This window comes from Genypterus blacodes, unplaced genomic scaffold (assembly GCF_046128005.1).
Source record: "Genypterus blacodes isolate CSIRO-AG114 ecotype Tasmania unplaced genomic scaffold, CSIRO-AGI_Gbla_v1 ptg000058l_1, whole genome shotgun sequence".
In the NCBI taxonomy this organism is placed as follows: Eukaryota; Metazoa; Chordata; class Actinopteri; order Ophidiiformes; family Ophidiidae; genus Genypterus; species Genypterus blacodes.
The window spans coordinates 1,783,246-1,802,251 of record NW_027466870.1 but is presented as its reverse complement, the minus strand read 5'-3'; the positions used below and the strand labels follow the sequence as shown (position 1 = coordinate 1,802,251).

At 44.7% G+C, this 19,006-nt stretch overlaps 2 protein-coding genes across 3 annotated transcripts; one reads left to right on the top strand and one right to left on the bottom strand.

Moving 5' to 3' along the window:
* Positions 1 to 274: 274 nt before the first annotated feature.
* Positions 275 to 10,789, bottom strand: edem3 (ER degradation enhancer, mannosidase alpha-like 3). Of its 2 annotated transcripts, none has more exons than XM_076153495.1 (20): positions 9,510 to 10,789; positions 9,380 to 9,425; positions 9,105 to 9,205; positions 8,937 to 8,976; positions 8,660 to 8,772; positions 8,391 to 8,544; positions 7,611 to 7,745; positions 6,574 to 6,679; positions 6,240 to 6,337; positions 5,720 to 5,845; positions 5,559 to 5,642; positions 5,235 to 5,318; positions 4,879 to 5,003; positions 4,590 to 4,761; positions 4,349 to 4,491; positions 4,076 to 4,220; positions 3,716 to 3,907; positions 3,306 to 3,471; positions 2,912 to 3,110; positions 275 to 1,637 (listed from the first exon to the last, which is right to left on the bottom strand). In XM_076153495.1, exons 1-20 carry the CDS (start codon positions 9,596 to 9,598, stop codon positions 1,274 to 1,276), a joined length of 2,682 nt encoding a protein of 893 aa, XP_076009610.1. In that variant the 5' UTR covers positions 9,599 to 10,789; the 3' UTR covers positions 275 to 1,273. The 2 variants fall into 2 exon arrangements, with proteins under 2 accessions (XP_076009610.1, XP_076009611.1); XM_076153496.1 differs by having other exon boundaries at positions 275 to 1,647; positions 2,925 to 3,110; positions 9,510 to 10,785.
* A 1,104-nt stretch (positions 10,790 to 11,893) lies between these two features.
* npl (N-acetylneuraminate pyruvate lyase (dihydrodipicolinate synthase)) lies at positions 11,894 to 16,496 on the top strand. Its single transcript, XM_076153545.1, has 12 exons — positions 11,894 to 12,444; positions 12,651 to 12,723; positions 12,983 to 13,056; positions 13,722 to 13,809; positions 13,904 to 13,961; positions 14,449 to 14,524; positions 14,671 to 14,763; positions 14,954 to 15,099; positions 15,191 to 15,237; positions 15,330 to 15,414; positions 15,503 to 15,542; positions 15,664 to 16,496. The coding sequence occupies exons 2-12, from the start codon at positions 12,653 to 12,655 to the stop codon at positions 15,807 to 15,809; spliced, it is 924 nt and encodes a 307-aa protein (XP_076009660.1). The 5' UTR covers positions 11,894 to 12,444; positions 12,651 to 12,652; the 3' UTR covers positions 15,810 to 16,496.
* The last annotated feature ends 2,510 nt before the right edge of the window (positions 16,497 to 19,006 follow it).

Here is a 19,006-nt window from a genome sequence, read left to right as displayed (position 1 = left end):
CAAACTAACCCAGGCGGTGCGAACACAACACGGAGAAAAGCGGTTATGTTCCCGTACGAGTGTTGGTTAAGCTCGTTCCGTTAAAAACACAATTTGACACTGATTAAGCTTTAAAATAGTGTCTTTTTGCATTGATTTCTAAACTAATTCTCTACTATAATATGCTGATTAAGGCATGTCATTTATTCTTAAATTAAATCAAATCTTAACCCTTTCTCCTCTCTGCAAACCAAACACACAGCTGTCAAAGAATCAGAGTCCAGTCTAATCTCCATCTCCATTATTTTTTTATTAAATTTAATAGTTAACTTATAGACTTGATTTCTGCTTCAGTTCCACCTCTCCAGTCAGCACTTCCAGCTTTAGATCAAACAGCGCCCCCCTCTGGCCTTTGTGGTCCGTCCCCCATACGTCGTTGAGGGTGTGTGTGTGTATGTGTTTGCTCAACCCGGTGTGGTCCAAAGTTTGGCAGTTGTAGGGGTGGGAGGGGGCGGGGGCTAATCTGATCCATCAGATCAACCAGAACCTGAGCAAAGAACCTCCTGATTGTTTTCAGTCAGTTAAATCTCCACGAGTACACATTTACACTGACAAATCACCACACAAACATCATCCAGATAAGAGCAGGTTTCAGCTGTGACGTCTCACACACGGCCTCTTGTTCTCTCCTCAACCACCCCGGGTTTACATGAGTGTGAGCGTACGGCCGAGGGTGAAAACAAAGAAACCGCCGCGTCGACGACAATCACATTTAAATAAAAATGTATAAGTGAATGAATGAATCAGTCAGAGAGTAAGTAAGGTGTGTTTGTCCTGCGTTCACATTAAAGTAAAGGAGGTCAGAAATGCATAGAGAAGAGGACAGAAAGTGTGAAACGTCATTTTGGTTGGTTGGAAATGATATGATACACCGTTATATAGCCTGGTCCGCAGCAGCCGGGTGGAGTTTGTGATTGGCAGAGAAACTGAACACGTTTAAGAGGAAGTGAGGTAAGAACTCTCCGTCTCCTCAATCAAGACACACCGGCGGTCTAAGTTGGACTCTCTTCTGGTCCGAGCCTCCCGTCCTCGCTTCCTTGGCACTTGCGAGAAAAGAGGAAGCAGCGGTAAACATTGCTAATCTTAGCCATGCCTCATTAAAAACTCGTACCGGCGTTCCCTTTTTAGTTCGTTAGTATATAACTGTGGCCGGTGGTGACGAAGACGTGAAGACGAGGCCTCCTCGTCCTCCCCCTCTGGGTCACACGGCACACAGCACGCAGGGGGATGACTGTCAGAGTTCATCCTTCTCCATCTGCTGGAATGCCTCCAAGTCCTCCTGCCAATCGGCCAGGAGTTCGTCCGCCGACTGGTTGCCTGAGTCGGAATCGCCCTCAGGCTCCGCCCCCTTCTCTGAGTCTCTCTCCACTCCGGGCTCGGCGGAACCCGGCTCGGCCGCGGCGGGGACGATTCTCTGTAGCGGCCTGGTGCCCTGCGGAGGATGAGTGGTTACGTCTGGATGACTGACCTCCGCCTCCGAGGGTCTCACCTCGTCGGGGGCCGCCTCGTCCAGTTTTACCGTGGTAATTTGCGTTTCGTCGATCGGTTCGAAGGACGTGGGAGTCGTGGCCTCGGTCAGACGCTCCTCTGCTTCCTGCGTGTCCACACCTGAAACAGGAGGCAGGAGAGCGATGTATGTACGTATAAAAGGATTAAATGCCTCATAAGTAAATACATGCAGGGAGCACGCACTCGCACACACACAGACACACACACTGTATCCCTCCTCCTCAGTAATCTATACAACATGCCTTCTGGCAGTCATTTCCAGTCCAAAATAGAAACGTTTTTTTTATCAAAGCCTGTCAGCGATTACGGCACGTTGCTGATGGTGAGTCATGTTTCCCACAGGATGAAGGCCGGCTCACAGAGCTGCACTACTCAACTGCAGTCAAATGGGAAAAAAAGACATTTGGCAGGAAGCTGTACGGAGGAATCTGCACAGGTCTGGGTTAGGAGAAGTGTGTTTGTGTGTGTGCTGATGTGTGTTTTATTCACACAGGTAAAGAAATTTAAAGAGGGCCCCTGATCAAGATGATAACAGGGAAGATAAGTTCCTCTGCTTCAGGTATTTAAATGTACAATATCAAAGACAGCTGCTTGTGTAAACCTGGCTCTATAAAGAAATCCTAACCCGTGCTCCTAACCTCTTCAGTATCAAATAACAGAGGACATAACAGTGTGAGTGACAAAGCTTCACACACATCAGAATCAAACACAGATATCCTGCGGTTAGAGGGCAGGAAGAGCGAGGGAGACGAGAGACACGGGGGGAAGAAGTGTGAGGAAGGAAACAGAAATGAAAAAAGGCTGAGAATGAGGGAGAAGACAGAAGGGAAAAAGGGGGAGGATACTTACCGTCTTCAATCAGGCTGCCGGGAGGAGGTTTACCTTTAAATATGGCTGCTGCTCATCCAAAGAGGAGTGAAGAGAAGAAAAGAGAGAAAGAGAAAGGAGAGGGGGAGAGAGGAAGAGTTACAAGTCGGCACAGGAACAGAGGGACAGAGAGGACAGAATGTTGGTTAGGGCGCTGGCCTCAACTCTCCATTATTGTAATGGGTGGCTGTGCTGAGGAGGCATTAGGATGAAGAATGAAGCCTTTGCCTGAATCCATACACTTCATCTTGAGTTTATAAGACCAAGCACATAATGAGACACAGCCAGAAGAGCCAGAGGACATTAGGCAGAAGGAGCGGGTTGAAGAGGACGAAGACGAGAGGTTGAGCAGGGCGGTGTGTGTGTGTGTGTGTGTGTGTGTGTGTGTGTGTGTGTGTGTGTGTGTGTGTGTGTGTGTGTGTGTGTGTGTGTGTGTGTGTGTGTGTGTGTGTGTGTGTGTGTGTGTGTGTGTGTGTGTGTGTGTGTGTGAGGGGAGATTTCAGTCCCACCTCTGTCTCTGGCTTTGTCGCTCAGCAGCACCTCCACCTCCCTGTACTCCTTCAGGGCCTCCAGAAGGATGTTGCCCTCCTTGTGGAAGAGGAAGAGGATGGGCAGAGAGACGTCGTCCGTGTTGCGACCGTCCCCGGCCATCTGAAAGAGCGGCGCCGTGTCGCTGCTGCTGCCGTCGTTGTCGTCTGCGAGGAGGAGGAGGGGAGAGGGGAAGCAGAGGTTTGAGCCGATTGTCACGCTGTGTTTGTGTGACATGTTGAGAGGAGCGTTGTGCAGGAGGCTGTGCGACCGTGTGTCTGCAGGATAATCTCTTTATCGAGCTCTAATCCAGTCATTGACTTGATATCTTCCGTCTTCTGTCATTAGCTGCTTGTACTCACCGATGACGATGCCGCCGATGGCGCCAGCCTTCTGGATGTGCCGGGCCTTCTCTGCGAACATGCACTGACCTCGCTGCAGCAGGGCGATGTTGCCCTGGACGTACTCGCCGTTGGTCAGTTCACTGCAGCCGCTGTACGGCTCGGCCACGGTCACAAAGCCTCGGACCTGGAGGAAGGAGAAAGGAGGCCTGGTGAGAAGGAGTGGAGGTGTACGACGCTGCAGTGGTGTTCTGCTCAGAGCATTAAAGCCCCGGCACTCATCTGTCCTCCCGTCTGGTTTCTAGGACGGTTACGGGCTCTTTGAAAAACACAGAGAAAAGCTGAAGCGTCTCCAAGGAAAAAACCAACATGGAGACAGTTAAGTGCTCATCTAAGAGCTGGCAGCCTTGCGAGCTGAGAAACCCACTCACCCCTGTGGTGCTTTTGGAGAGATCTGTGCCAAACTGTGCTGGGCCAGCGGTCAGCACCACCCTGCCAAAGAAGGGATGGGAGACGATCTGAATGGCTCTGGGAGGAAGCTGCTCTTTCTGCTGCTGGCTGGACAATTCCATCATCTCCTGCATGAAACGCATGCCGTCCTCTGCTGCCACGGCGCTCACCGCCTACACGCGGGCCAGAGTGGGCGAGGAGAGGAAGCACAGAAATATTTATAACAATCAGGAAGCCAAACAACAGATGAAGCGACACACCACAACCGAGCCGTGTCCCTTCATCACTGCTGTAGGCCGTACGAGTCCCTCACAGAGGAAGGTCTGGATTTTGAACTTTACCTGTGTGGCGTGCTGCACCAGCTGCACCCTGCCATCCTTTAGGTGGATGAGGCTGACTCCCATCCTCCTCAGCAGCTCCAGATGTTCAGGGTTGTTCGCCATGAAGTCCTGAGCCCTCAGGGGAGGATGGCCCATACCCGGCTCACTGAACAGAGAAGAGGTGGAAGACGACAAAAGAGGGAGGAGAGATCAAAGAGACAAGCTGAATGTACAGGGAAGCCATTACACAGTGTTCATGTAGGAGTATAACCTGGGTTACATCTGCATATGTACCGGTAAGGAGTAGGACGGGGGCAACTCTTGTCCACGGCGGTACGGATGGGCTCTCGCAGGTTTCGAGGGAAGGCGGGGTCAGGAAACAGGAGGCGGGTGTTAGGGCAGGTCCAGTCAAAGTTAGAATCATCCAGCTCCTCTGACTGCGGAGGAGATGACAGATGACAGGATCTATCAGTGAACCAGGCTGCAGGAGAGCATTCCTCACTTCCTCAGATTCTAAGGATATCCCAGCATTTACCGTTTTGTTGGCAGGATAGGCAGAGGGGTGAGGGGTCGTGGAGAGGGACAGAGGCAGGAGGTGAGCTTCGGTGGTGAAGACGTAGTCCTCCACATCAAACGGCAGGTCCTCCGAATCCGCAAACAGCAGGAACAAGTACTTAAACATCTCCGCAAGAAAGAAGGAGTCCATCCTGACAGATGAGAAGAGACTTCAGGTACGAGAATCCAATCTATTTATTTAACAGCGATCTGACAGTATGTTGGTAAAGTAAGTAAGAGTAAACATATTAGAGCCCTCGTATCCTCACCGGTCCTCGTGGCTCCCTGTGCGGACGTCCTTCATGGCCGCAAAGCCGCAGGGAACACGGGCAAAGCGGTTAAGGTTGTCCAGGATTGTGCGACCTGCCTCCAGGTAGTAAGGGTCTCCTGTGGCCTGGGAGAGACACGGGGAAGGGTTAGGGTTAGGATTAGGGTCGGCCAAATGCTCTCAGTATTTGATCATACTATGTTCTTCAGACCAAACAAACCATTGATTTATTATTAACAAAAGGATGAACTTCAAGTGTATGAAAAACTGCTGCACAACAATAAACGTCGACCTCCACTGTGACACTGAAAAGGCAGAGATCCAAATTCATTAGGTCACGCTGGCCTGATAAATTACCTTATAGAGGAAATAGGTGCTCTCTGCAAACTCAGGCCTCAGGGGATGCTGGGCCCAGTGTACCCTGAAATCAGTAGTGAAGGCCTGGGGAGAGACGCAGAAGGACAGGGCGGTCAGCAAAGCGTATCCAGCGTTTACATCGGAAAAAGACAGACAAAGCTAAAAATGCAGTCCCTGTGTATAAAATGCAAGGTGGCACAAAAGCATTGGCGCTTCAGCTGGCAACCAATGCCCATATTAGGGTTATTTGACTCTATGGTCAAATTACACAAAGTCATTCAGAGTGAAAAGCCAGTCCACCAAAGATGCATGACGACAGATTACCTCAGGGAGGAAGTTGTGTTTCTTGGTAACTTGGTACAACATCTCATGAGTCTCTATGGCGGGGCGGATGTCTCCCTTCAACACCTGCGACACAAACGGTTAATATATCACAACATGACGCCACCGAAATGTTTATTCTTGTGTGGCGGTGCAAGTCTGACCTGTAGCCCGGGGAAGAAGGCCAGCAGAGAGTCCATCCAGGTGCGAGCAGGGAGCAGAGGCTTGTGGATGTGGACGTCCAGCAGCAGAGGAGGCTGGCTGATGTACTTCATTATAGATGCATAGTGCTGGAAGAGATATGCAAAGTGGATAAATTGAGGATTAAGTAAGACTCATGGGGGACAAAATGGATTAGACAGAGCATTAGAAGCATCAAGTGTTTGGGTTTATGCACCAAGACACCAAATATGTATCTGAACCGGCCTCAGAATCAATGGTAAACGCATCGCTGTGAAGTTAAAGGGTTAAACCGCAACGGACAAACTTAACAGGATAACACTGTCTTATGTGAAAGATGCCGTCGTGACAAATGCTACAATCCAGTTACTTCTGTGTGTGTGTGTGTGTGTGTGTGTGTGTGTGTGTGTGTGTGTGTGTGTGTGTGTGTGTGTGTGTGTGTGTGTGTGTGTGTGTGTGTGTGTGTGTGTGTGTGTGTGTGTGTGTGTGTGTGTGTGATCTCACAATATTGAAACGCTGCAGAAACAGGTCATCTCCCAGGAGGACGTAGGCCTTTAGCAGATATTCATAGTAAGAGTCAATTCCTGCTCCAACTCCACTGTCTGGTTCACACACACACACACAACAGACACAAAGCACTTTTGAGGACAACAGAATTTGGAAGGTGTTCTGTTTTTACGACACAAACAAATCCTGTCACCTTCACAAACGTGTCCTCCTCCCGCGTTTGTTCACACACTCACTTTCCCATGTCCTTCCCCGATCGTAACCTCCCCTCACCCCTTTCCTCTTTGACTCCTTTTTCCCACCACACACTTTAACCCCTCCCCTCCCTCACCTCTGCGGACCCACTCTCCTGAGTGGATGTTGATGGTGGTGCCGACCAGGTTGCTGTTCCTCTGTCTCTTCTCCCAAAGGAAGTCCAGCGCTCTCCTGGCGTGGGCCTGTGTGCGTAAAAGACCAAATCAATCTGCTGACGTGGCGTTCAGTCAAACACTGGGGGGGTGGGGGGGGTGACAGCTACCGCAGCCCTGCAGTCTGCTGCTGCCAAGATATGGACCAATCCCAGGCTCTCATAGCTTGTGACAGGTGGGAGAAAATAAATAAATAAAACCTTCTGTCTAAACTGGGGGAGAGGATGCAGGTTTGTAAAGGAGAAGGCAGCCATCATGACGTCCTACAGCCCATTGAAGACGGTCAAGGTCGACTCTCTACATCCACATCACCCACTAATGTTGTATGCAATTGCTATTCAAGTTTCTATTATATCAGTCACGGCCACAATAAGAAGAAGGACACCTGAGAAGATTGGGTTTGGACGCATTAACACCCAGATGGATTTGCTCGACACACTTGACCCGGTTTTGACATGATCGGGTTTTCCCTGTGATCCACATCAGCAGCGCCGGGGGGGGGGGGGACACGAGATGCGTGACACATTTCACATCGTGTGCAGACAAACAATGAGCTCTCATAATACTCTTTTTCCTGATCTTAGTGAAGATTAGGTGACAAAATATAACCTGGATTATAGAGGGAACAACAGAAAGGAGGGGCACTGGAGGAATAAGGCAGAAGAATTCCTTGCTGAGTCGAGAGCGCCACCATTAAGCCTGAGATCAGAATTCCAGCTGATCTTATGTTATGTTATGTCTGCATTTGAAGATTTGTTCACACATTTAGATTTACCGTTCTCTTGCTTGTTCTCTATTTAACTGTGCAAAGTGTTTTTATTCTGGTTATCAAACAAGAGTCAAAGGTCAATATTTATCAAATGAGATTATGCAAAATTTTAGTGCGTGCTATTATTTTCCGGGTGGAAGCACCAGGTAACACTTCCTGCAGGTGTGGCAAGGATCTGGGGACAGTTCTCACCTCATACACAGGATCCCCTGTGAAGCGACTCAAGGCGGCAAACTCCAGGATGATGGTTCCTGCGCACGCCGTACAGGTGTCCGTTTCTGTGCCTGTTCTCGTTGCAGGACCCCGGACACCATATTTCAGATTGACCTGTTGAGCAGCAAACAAAAGATGAAGAATCTATTTTTAGGGTCTGTTTCCTGTGCAGGAGATTGCACAATAATGTTGTCGTGCACAGAAATGTCAGACTTTAAGCTGAGAAAAGCTGCGAGCCGAGCGCTGAAGCAGAAAATGGAAGTGGAAGAAGTGGAATGGAAATGACGTGCTCTGAGAGGATGTTACTCATTTATCTCTGTGCTGTAGACGTCCATGTGTGACATTTAAATAAAGAAGTGCTAATGAATTCTAATGTTACAGCTGAATTTTCTCGGGGGGCGTGCAACGCATCACAACTGGACTTCATGGACTAAACTGCTTTTCTCTTCACAAATGAAATTCATGTAATAATGCCCTTTAATGAAACTATAAACTTTAGAGATGGGGTTGAGATTAAACCTTAAAATAAACATCATTGTTCTTACTCGTAGTCATATCTGAGAACAAAGAAACAGGCAATAATATGGCACAACTCCAATAAGACATACAGTACAGTATATCCATTACCATAACTCCATACATACAGCATATCTATTACCATAAAGTGTGTGCGTGCGTGTGTGCGTGCGTGCGTGCGTGCGTGCGTGCGTGCGTGCGTGCGTGCGTGCGTGCGTGCGTGCGTGCGTGCGTGTCTCTCACCCTGGGGTAAGGCAGGCCGCTGCTGGTGTTGAAAGCAGGCAGAAGTCGGCGGCCCAAGTCTGTGGCCATGTCTAGGAGCTCATCCTGGTACCACAACATGTGCTGCCCTCCCTCCTTCAGCATGACGGCCATGGAGTGTCCTCCCAGAAGGCCTCTGAACAAACACACACCAGATATTGCTCACCATACTGTTAAATGTGTAGGATGAAATTAGCTTCCCCCCCCCATCTACAAAATCAATGCATGATGTTAATCCAGCTGCATCTCACCCGAGCACGCGGATGTTGGTTTCGAAGACGGACACCACGATGTCATTGTCCAGTCTCACGTCGGAGAGGACTCTCCTCACCGCATCCTCAAACTCTGTCGTCTTGTTCAGCAGCTGGCAGGGAGAAACAATTACACAACATTACTATAAGAAGAATCAGGTTCTGTTATGGATCTTTAAAACTGAAACTGGAGATTAAGCTTCAGGTCTTCCTAACCACAGTAAACAGCATACTTACTATGACAGTAACGTTATATTTATGCTAAACTTGTACTCACCACAAGAGTATCCAGAGTGTCTATGAGAGTGAGTGAGAACCTGGAACATGAAGACAAAAGTCAGCGTTTACTTACAAAAGGGTTTGTCTGTTTCCACTTCACATACAGTAAAGAAGTACAGTGTTAAGTCCTCCGTCCACCTCTGAGTACACAGATCCACATACTTACTTGCCCAGGGCGTCATCTATGTCACCTCTACTTGGTTCCAGCCCACGTACCCTCCCTCTGCATGTTAGAGGCATGAGCTCATCTGCAGGGTACGCATGGTCCTGGGCAAACACACACACACACACACAGACACACAGACACACAGACACACACACACACACACACACACACACACACACACACACACATTTCTGTTACACAATTATTTTACATTCAATTGTGTGTACAGGTAATGCAGATAAGATTCTTTTCGTCATGCAGACTTAAGGACTTACCATGTAATTCTGATAAGCGTGGTCAAACATTTCTACCACTTGGTTCCTTTAGTGAGGAACAGAGCAGAGGCACATGTCAGACACATCTCACGTCACGTTCAGGTGATGCTCGTCATTTCTCTGGACTCACCTCAGCTTGTGCTTCTCCTCCCTGGACATAGACTCTCCCAGGCTGCATAGTGCCGCCAGCAGCAGCGATAAGAACAGTACAGGCGCCATTGTAGAGGGTAAAGCCGCAGCTACAAATACTCTACAACTACTCGCTCAGTCACTTATACAGGACATACCAAGTCATGATCGCTATGCCAACCAAACTATCCACAAAAATAAGTAAAGCAACACTAAATCATAATTGTCTCAACTTCTGAGATGATGTCAATACATGTAAGTCCCACTTATCATCAGCGCCTACAGAAAGCCTCAATCCTGGTTTGGTTTGTACCTCACTGCCAACCATCTCCACTCCATCCGCACTTCCTGGACAATAACAACTGTAAGCTTCTTCAACCAAAGCTCCTACTTCCCAGGAATGTTCCTACTTCAAGTGAGCAGCTATCTGAGAGTAAACAATCCTGATGTAACTCACAGGGACGTTTGCGTTGTCGTGCAAAAAAACTGCTGCCGGTCCCGTTAACAGGTGGATGTGTCACACCTGTTTACTTTTCCAAGCTGTCACCCGGATCTGCTGCAAACGAGGCGAGGCTGACACGTTTACGTAACAAAGGTAAGTAACTCAAGCAAAGCGATTAACTGAACAAAATCCGGCGATCTAATCGTGAATCTACAAGTGGAACCATGTCTACATGTGTTGATGTGCGTCTTCAGCCACAGAAGAAAGAAAATTATTTTATATTCCAATGACCTGACACGTAAGCATTCAGTAATTGAGATACTCTGGCTTCTTAAACAAGTCAAACAACAAGATCATTCACTCCCGGGTAGTTTGTTTATGGTCCATTAGAACAATTTACCCACTCAAAGCCTTGTACATCCAGAACAATCAACGGCCCTGCTCATTCCACCACATTTCCCGACATTACCTGTGCCGTTATCTCAAACCTTTCCCGCAGGTTAATCATTTCCTCCTCTGACACTTCTTCGTCTGTTAACTAGCCAAGCACTTAATTAGCCACTTAGCGGCTGTGCTAGCTAGTCGAGCCGGTGACAACAAACAGAGCCGAAATTCAACAGAAGTAGACTAAAATCACGTCCGCCGCCAAGCAGCGGACCGTGGCCTGGCGACCTTTCGCCTTTTTCAGATCGAAAAGTAGAGCATTTCACGGTAAGCTGTTGTTTCGCCGAGACAGCCTTCCTTTAAGAGCGGATACCATTCCGAGGTAAACGTCAACAATATCCGCTTCCGCCTGAGAAGAGACAGTACGCCCTGAGTTTGGTCTACGAGGAATCCTCCAGCTCAGGTTGCGCACGAACACAAATCGGTGCCCAAATCTTTGTCATTCCTTTAAGACGTAATATTTTACCGAACTCAATCATCAAAGACATCATACATACATCTTACCTGTAATACATTTGCTTATGTTATTCTCTGAATTGGTGTTAGATGGTGTTCAACTAACTGATAACATATTTTTAAGTACATTTGTGGCATTTTTCCTTTTTCCGATCAGGAATGAATACTCTCAAGCCATCATTTTTACTGACGATCACATAATAATTGTACTCATAAATTATAAAAAAAATACTGAATAATAATAATTATTGTTTAAGTGTGTTTACTTACTGTATACACAATGCCAATGAAGTACATTTTACAATACAGTTCCCTTTTTCACAAACCAAATATGTGAACGATGGAGATCGTTGAACCACAAATTGTAATAAATAATAATAATTAAAAAAAAAATTCTTATGGGAATGTAATTCTGAAATTTGAGTTTCCTTGACAATTTGTTTTACAAGGCAATAATTCGTTGTGATAGTTTCTTGTAGAAATACAGTCCAATAAAGATCTTTTGGGCTTTTTAGATCGCTTCAGCAGCCATAACAAGCTCCCTATTAATGAGTCATTATGTAAAACCAAGGACATCCTTGGTAGAAAATTAAGCCAAATCAAGTTACATGTATCTAAATGGAGGGAGTTCCCCATTGTCTCTTAAAAATGCAATTCAGTAAAGTGCGATGCCGTATACTGTTCATCAGTGTAGTTTATTCGATGATATCATTGTTGTTAAGTGTGATGATTACCATTATTATCTAAGTTAAGTTCCAGAGCCTGATTGTTAAGGACCGCACCTATTTTGTATTTTCAAATTCAATAATATAAAGGTAATGTACCTAGGGTCGTCATGCGCATTGCAAACGCTACATCGATTCTTATTTTGTGTTTTATTAAGATCCTAAATTGTATATCTTTTATAAATTATAAGATAATTTGGTGTTGAAAGAGGATTAGCCTGAGAGTCAACGGACGGGGACTCGAAAGTTTCTATTGTAGCCCCGCCCATCATTCCAACCATCCGACAGCTCTCATTTGCCATTCGGATAAACAACTGTCAACGTAATCACGCAGCAATTTGCGTTCAGTTAGAGTCAATCATTTGAATAATCGTGTTAACCTAAAAGTATAAAAAGTATTTATTTAAGTTATTGCACGACTACACAGTATTACCAATTTGGACACGTTGACTTCTCTTAACCGGGGTTAAACAGGGCGATTCTATTTTGGTATGATTTAAATAACCGGAGACAGAACATTTGATAGGGATTTAAACGTCTATAATGGACATATTTAATTTTATTCTACAACCGAGTTAAACATAACTTCGATTATCCGTCAACAAACATCTGCGAACTCATCGGAAAAACCCGGTGGGATCTGCTCGTTCGTCTCGCGCTGTTATGTCACCTTAACTACATTTCCCATGATGCTTTGCCGAGTCATCTGATACAAATAGTGTTTTCACGTGACACAGACGTCAACAAACCACTAGAGCAGCAGCATCTGAGTGACTGAACGTGTCAGGTTCTGGCTAGAACGAACACGTCGTCCTTGAATTACCACAACTCCATGATCGCCAGGTAGTGAAGGAAAACCCTCTGAACAGGTAAGCTGGAGGAAGTTTGGTTAAATGTGTACTTTTATTTACCGGATACAGTTGCAGAATAGAGGTGAATCGAATGTGTCCATAGGGAACCATGATGCAGTATTTATTTAATTTGCAATCAACTCGATCTACAGGTAGGAACGTTGTAACTGTAGCGTATTGATTTATTAATTTATTTTATTTATTGTCTATGTCTGTTTTGTCAGTCATGGCTCCTTCATCAGATAGGAAATTGACAGGTCTGGTTGCTGCAACCTTCACTCCGTTCACTCAAGAAGGGTATGTAACAAAGGAAATAGTTTCTCTGTTTTTGCCATTACTCTATCACTGTGTGTGTGTGTGTGTGTGTGTGTGTGTGTGTGTGTGTGTGAGAGAGAGAGAGAGAGAGAGCTTTCTCTGGTAAAGTTTAAAATGAGGAGTGAGTTTGTAAATGTGAGAAATCTGTGAGGAGCGTCTTGACCTCCCACACTGGCATGTTTGGTATTCCTTTTGCCAAATGTGTTGTAGACTATATGTGTCACACTGTTTTTCTAAACAGTGAAATCAACCTATCTGTGATTGGACCTTATATTGACTACTTGAGAGAGAAGCATGGTGTAAATAACATATTTGGTAAGTTTACAAGTGGATTCTTACTCTTAATATGTCATTTCACTGTTCCCCACTAAATTAACTCAAGCGTCACGTACTTGTCTCGTGGTTTCGTTTTTGTAAGACCTGCAGTCAGCAAAAATACAAAATCCCTTTACGGCAAAACAGTGATGAAAAGCTGAATGCCTCAGAGACGTAACATCCTCCTGTTTCTTTGATGAACTAAAGCCGTTTGATCTTCCTTTCACTTTATACCTAACCTGATTCCGATAACTGTTTCGTTTGATACTTTGTTCAAACCCAATCGCTCACATTTCCTGTTCTGCTTGTAACACGTTGACCTCACCTTCCTGTAGATGTCGGTGCTGGCCTCCTGCCTCTCCATTAGCACAGTTTCTGAACCTGTCTCCTATATCATTGCTCATCGTCCCACAAAATTGTTTTGTCTCTCTTACGGATCACACACCCACTTGTGCAGCCCTCAGGCCCCAGCACAGCCATTAAGATTAGGTGTGGCTGTGAGGCCTTGATCTGTGTTGGGTTCTCACACATTTAATACATAATGAGTGATGGTTGAGCTCTTGAAATCTAGATTCAGTTCAGCTTATTCTCTTTCGTCAACTTTAACTTAGGGCTGTTGTGATGAGCTTAAGGTAATCTTTAAACATGACTTGACTTGCTTGCAGTGAACGGCACCACCGGAGAGAGCTTGTCTCTCAGCGTCGGAGAGAGGAAGGACTTGGCCGAGGAATGGTGTCAGAAAGCCAAGGGAAAGTATGTCATCAGACACAGTTATTACACGCAAATATGTCTTTCTGAAAATGTGTTGAGAGCACTAACTGTGGCGTGTGTGTGTATGTTTTCACAGAATGGATCAGGTCATCGTGCATGTTGGTTGCATAAGTCTGAAAGATTCCCAAGAACTGGTGAGCTTGTCACTTTTCTTTCACGAGTCATCACACGCATTTGCCAACTGTAGCTTTTCATAATGTTAAAAGAGTGGAAGTGGCTCACATTTCTCTTAATGGTTTTGCATGAGGAGAGGATTTCATTTTATAGCACTTTTTTATACTACTATAGCACCGATTTAAAGACTACTTTACCTTCAGATACCTTCTATTTCTGTAATATTCAGTTCATCCTTGGTCTTATTTAGCATTAGAATGTTGCAGTTTCACTCTGTATGATTGTTGAGTAAAGCACTTTGTTGGATGTAGACAAAGGATCAAACACCAACATCAACTGGAAACATCTGGATGTCAATATTTATACATTTTTCACAAACGTCAGGTCAACTAATGATAATGTAGTTTAACTGTTATTTTGCAGAGGTAGATTAGCCCCGAGTACGTGCTTCAGCATTTGCCACAAAGTGCCAATGTTCTCTGTGTGCTCATTCTTTGTCACTTTCAGGCTCGCCATGCCGCAGAAGTGGGGGCTGATGGGATAGCAGTTATGACCCCGTTCTTCTTCAAACCCAGCACTGCAGGTTGTCAAGATGGTCTAGTTTGGGGAAGCATTTACTCCCCGACATCCACATCAACATTTCAGTTTCGGTTATAGATGATCGACAAAATCTCTGTCACAAATGCACGGGTACATTTTAATTTCTCTCCTCTCCTCTCCCAATATCAGAAGCGTTGAGGAAGTTCCTGCAGCAAGTGGCTTCATTTGCTCCAAATGTGCCCTTCTATTATTATCACATTCCAGCAGTCACCGGTGTTCACAGTGAGTCCCTCTGGTTTGATATAGTTCATTACTGTCATACTGCTTCATATTTTGTAGTGTCTCTTATGATCTGCTTGATTCATCAAATGGGGGTTGGATGTAAAACTGGACACATTGGACTGTTACCTGGGCTGCTCACCCGACTCGGCGCGATAGCGTTTTCAATTTCAGACGTTCTGCTTTTTTTCAGTGCAAGCGAGAGATGTGCTGGAAGGTATCGAGACCCTCATCCCTTCCTTCAGGGGGGTGAAGTTCTCAGGCACGGACCTGATGGACTTTGGTCTGTGTGTCACCTATAGTCCAGCACACTGGTCCCTCCTCTACGGCGTGGATGAGGTTGGATTTGTGTGTTTTCTCAAGTTCTTCTTTTAAATCACACAACTGTTGCAACATACCCTTGACGCTGATTTGCTCTTTCACGCCACAGCAACTGCTTGCAGGTCTGGCTATGGGAGCCCAGGGAGCAGTTGGCAGGTCAGTATGCTGCTTTTGTTTCGACCTTTCAGTCTCTCTCTTGAGTTAAACTGTTACATTTTGAGTAATCCCTTTTGTTTCTGTGGCTTCAGCACATATAACTATGTAGGATGCCATATGAATGAGCTCATCTCAGCATTTGAGAAGGGGGACCTGATCCAAGCCCAGTCAGTGCAGGTACAGAGCATTTCCACGTATTCTGCTCAACTCCTGTTTTATCTTCAATTTTTGGTTACTGACATCTTTATCTGATTTCCTTGAGCAGTTCAAGCTGCAAGAGCTTCTCAGATTTGCCAACAAACTAGGTGAGTGAAGGCTATGTCGCAATTTCCAGTTTCCCAACTTAATTCTGATTCATAAACGATCAGGCACCCTCCCAGTCTTTTACTACATAATGGACTCAGGGTTTTTTTGTGTAATTTACAGGTTTTGACGTGGGAGTGAACAAGCAGCTGATGATCGAGATGTCCGGACTGTGCCTGGGGCCTCCTCGACTCCCGGTGTTGCCTTGTTCTCCAGATCACACTCTGGCCATTCGACAGAAGTGCCTCAGCCTTTTTCCTGCATTATGATAACAAGCTTGTACTAGTCTGGTCTACCTGTTATCAACCTTGAATCATGACCGAATCAGCAGTGGCCATGTTCTGTTTGTTCCTGATGCGATCACAGGGACAAAGCACGTACTCTATGTCCAAAGCTTGGTAGATTTGTGTACGAGTTGGCAAGCACAGATCGTTCCAGGTGCATATTTCCAATCATGCATTTGCAATCTTTTCCATTTAGGCACAAAAATATACCTTTTTACTAACACGTGGATTAAAGGGAAAGTGTAAAGAAGCACAATCACACTAGTATTTTATGACTATTTCTATTGGGACTTTCAAAGACATTTCTCTGAAGTCAATCTGTGGTAAAATATTATGAATTAACATTTTGATCTCCATTTTTCTGTCATTTCCACCAATGTGAATATTTACTAACTTCCACTGCCCGCGGGTATTTTTGTTACATTTCTAAACAGAGTTGAGAAATAGTCCAAGATCTTCTGTATTGTCTTGATGTTATCCTGCACTATGTGAGACCACTCCTGCATCTCCTGTGAGATAATGTACACACTCCCAAGCCTATACGCTGAGATTTTATCATGATGTGTGCTGCTTTATCAATTACAGGGAAAAAAGGGAAATGGAAAGAATCCTATCTTTGTATTAATTTGACATTTACCTTTTTGATAAATTATTAAACTGACTAAACCAGAATTTCTTTCAGTTCATTGCAACACGTCGATGTTAAGATTTTATTCTCATTTTATGCTTTATTATAAGAATTATATTAACAAAACTCAAACACGTCCCAACTGAGAATCAAGAACATCAAGCGGGAAACAAGGCAAGTTCTGGAAGAAGAAAACTGGGAACTTCCAACAACCAGATAAACAGGACTGGAACTTAACAAACTGGACTCATGACACCAACAGCAAACAGAATAAAAACAAGGATGGTCTGACAATGAACAAGGGAAAACAGGTTGATTATATAACTACATTATTTACACTTGGGGAGTTAATGACAGACGGGTTAGGGAAACCGACAACATCGATAAAGACAAATGTCCGCATGAGATGTTTGTGTAGAACCGTGGAGTCCAAACAGCACCTGTGTTTGTGAACTTCACCTCTGCCTTTCCTTCCTCTGAGGTACAGAGAGTGGCGTGCTTGTGCGTGTGTGTGGGTGTGACTCATAGCAGGAGGAGCATATGCAGTCACATGCACAATACTGATGCCTTAATGGATTGCATAATTTTGCATTAATGTTATTATTTACACCCGAGATCAAATATTCAGAATTCAGAATTTGATTGCTGCTTCAACCCATGAACTCTACAAACGATGGCAAGTTGATGACATATTCTGTTTCAACCTAGTTTCAACCTAGTCGAAGTCAGTGCCAAGAAGGCTCAGCTGTGGCTTCATTCTATATTCTATACCTTTAAAGCCCTGTGAATTCAACAAAACCAGACTTTGATCAAGCATTCTACTGGTGGGACTGAACCAGAAGCTCTGTTACAAGGTAGTACTGCACATAAAATCATAACAAAAAAAATCTGCCGTCTGTGGAGGACATTTATGGTATTTGATGACATGACCAGGTTCAAGAGTTTATTACTGAGCCCAGCCACCCTCATCCCTCAACCACTATAAAGCAAAGGTTATCACTGCTGTCACTGCCCGGACAAGCGTCTAAATCACAACAGTCACTCCAGCAGGTTTAAATTACTATGAAGCTGCCTGTGTCAGTTTATTCTTTCTTTAATCTCTCACAAGGCCTTTGATTGAGATTTGTAATTCTTGTTTATGAAGCTTAAGCACTGATTAGAATTGGTTAGAATTGACTTCATTACTAGTGTAATTTTATTTTTGTCAGTCTTAAGGTCTACATCAGTATTTGAAATAATGAATCCAACATTAGTATTAACATGAGCAATGCCTCATACAACACCACAATTGTTTTAATTGTGTTTGAGTAGGATAGGAGCTGAATCCCTGCCATGCTGGATCATATACATCAGCAGCAGCACAGGAAAGCAGTCCAATGTCAACAGATGGCACTCAGGCAGCACACAGAGAGGAAAGATGATATATGCCGACACTTGGATGACCCCAATGAGGGAATGGGGCTGCTGGGAAAGAAAACATAAAAGAGTACATTCAATGAAATGCAAAGTAAATGGTATGGTAAAAAGTGCCCTTGTGTTTAACTTACAATGTCAACACTGGGACATGTTGGGTAGCTTGAAAAAGATATGATGAAGCATTATGGCTCAGAAGCTCATAGGAAGGATGAGGTGGAAGAGGAATGTGTTCATAATGGACGGGTGAGGATGATGGAGGTCAGTTTCTTCTCAATGTCCTCTGTGATCCAGTATTCTCAGAGCATTGGTTTGTCTTTTGCCACGGAGGTCAGTGTGAGTTTACACCGTCATTGCATCTCAAATGTCGGCATAAATGCTGATTATATATGGAGGATAATATTTTAAGTAATATAATCTTTTACCACGTATCTAATACTTCAGACCCTGTGCGGCTTGCTCCTAATTGTTCCATTACACACGCTTCTGATCTCTTGTGTCTTTTCTTTCAGTTCATGCAGTATCTCACCTCAATAAAACATCACCAGAGCAGCCATGTCATGTGCTAGATGCTGGGTAGATTTGGATCTATGACTCCCCTTGGAGATGCCACCTGACTCTTACATATTATGAAAACATGTGTGTAATAGTATACAGTAATGAGAGATGAATAAAGACAGGAAAATGGTCCTAGGACATAATTCTCCTCTTCCTCGCGTTTATTGCGAGCAATGTTGCTCCCTACTGGTCTTTACTTGCATCTACAACTACAGTAAAAGCCATTTTGATTGCGTTGCATAAGGTCTGGAACAGGAATGAAAATACGTTGTATATAAATACGATTTTTATTTCAATATACAGCTTGTACACTTTTTTTACAAACCATGTTTAATATAATTGCATTTTTCATGAGATACATTTTTCTCAATTAACTGTCATTTTAATTTACTTTCACAAATAAAATGTAATTCCAAATTTACCCTTGAATTTGCTAACAGTTAAGTCTAGCTTTTTAAAGTCCTAAAATGTCAATGTATGTGTTCTTATTGTACACATTTATTTATTTGGCAAACAGTAGCGGAACGTTTGTTGAGTTGGCTCATTTCCGTACGAAAACCCCGGGGAGGGATTTTGAAACTGC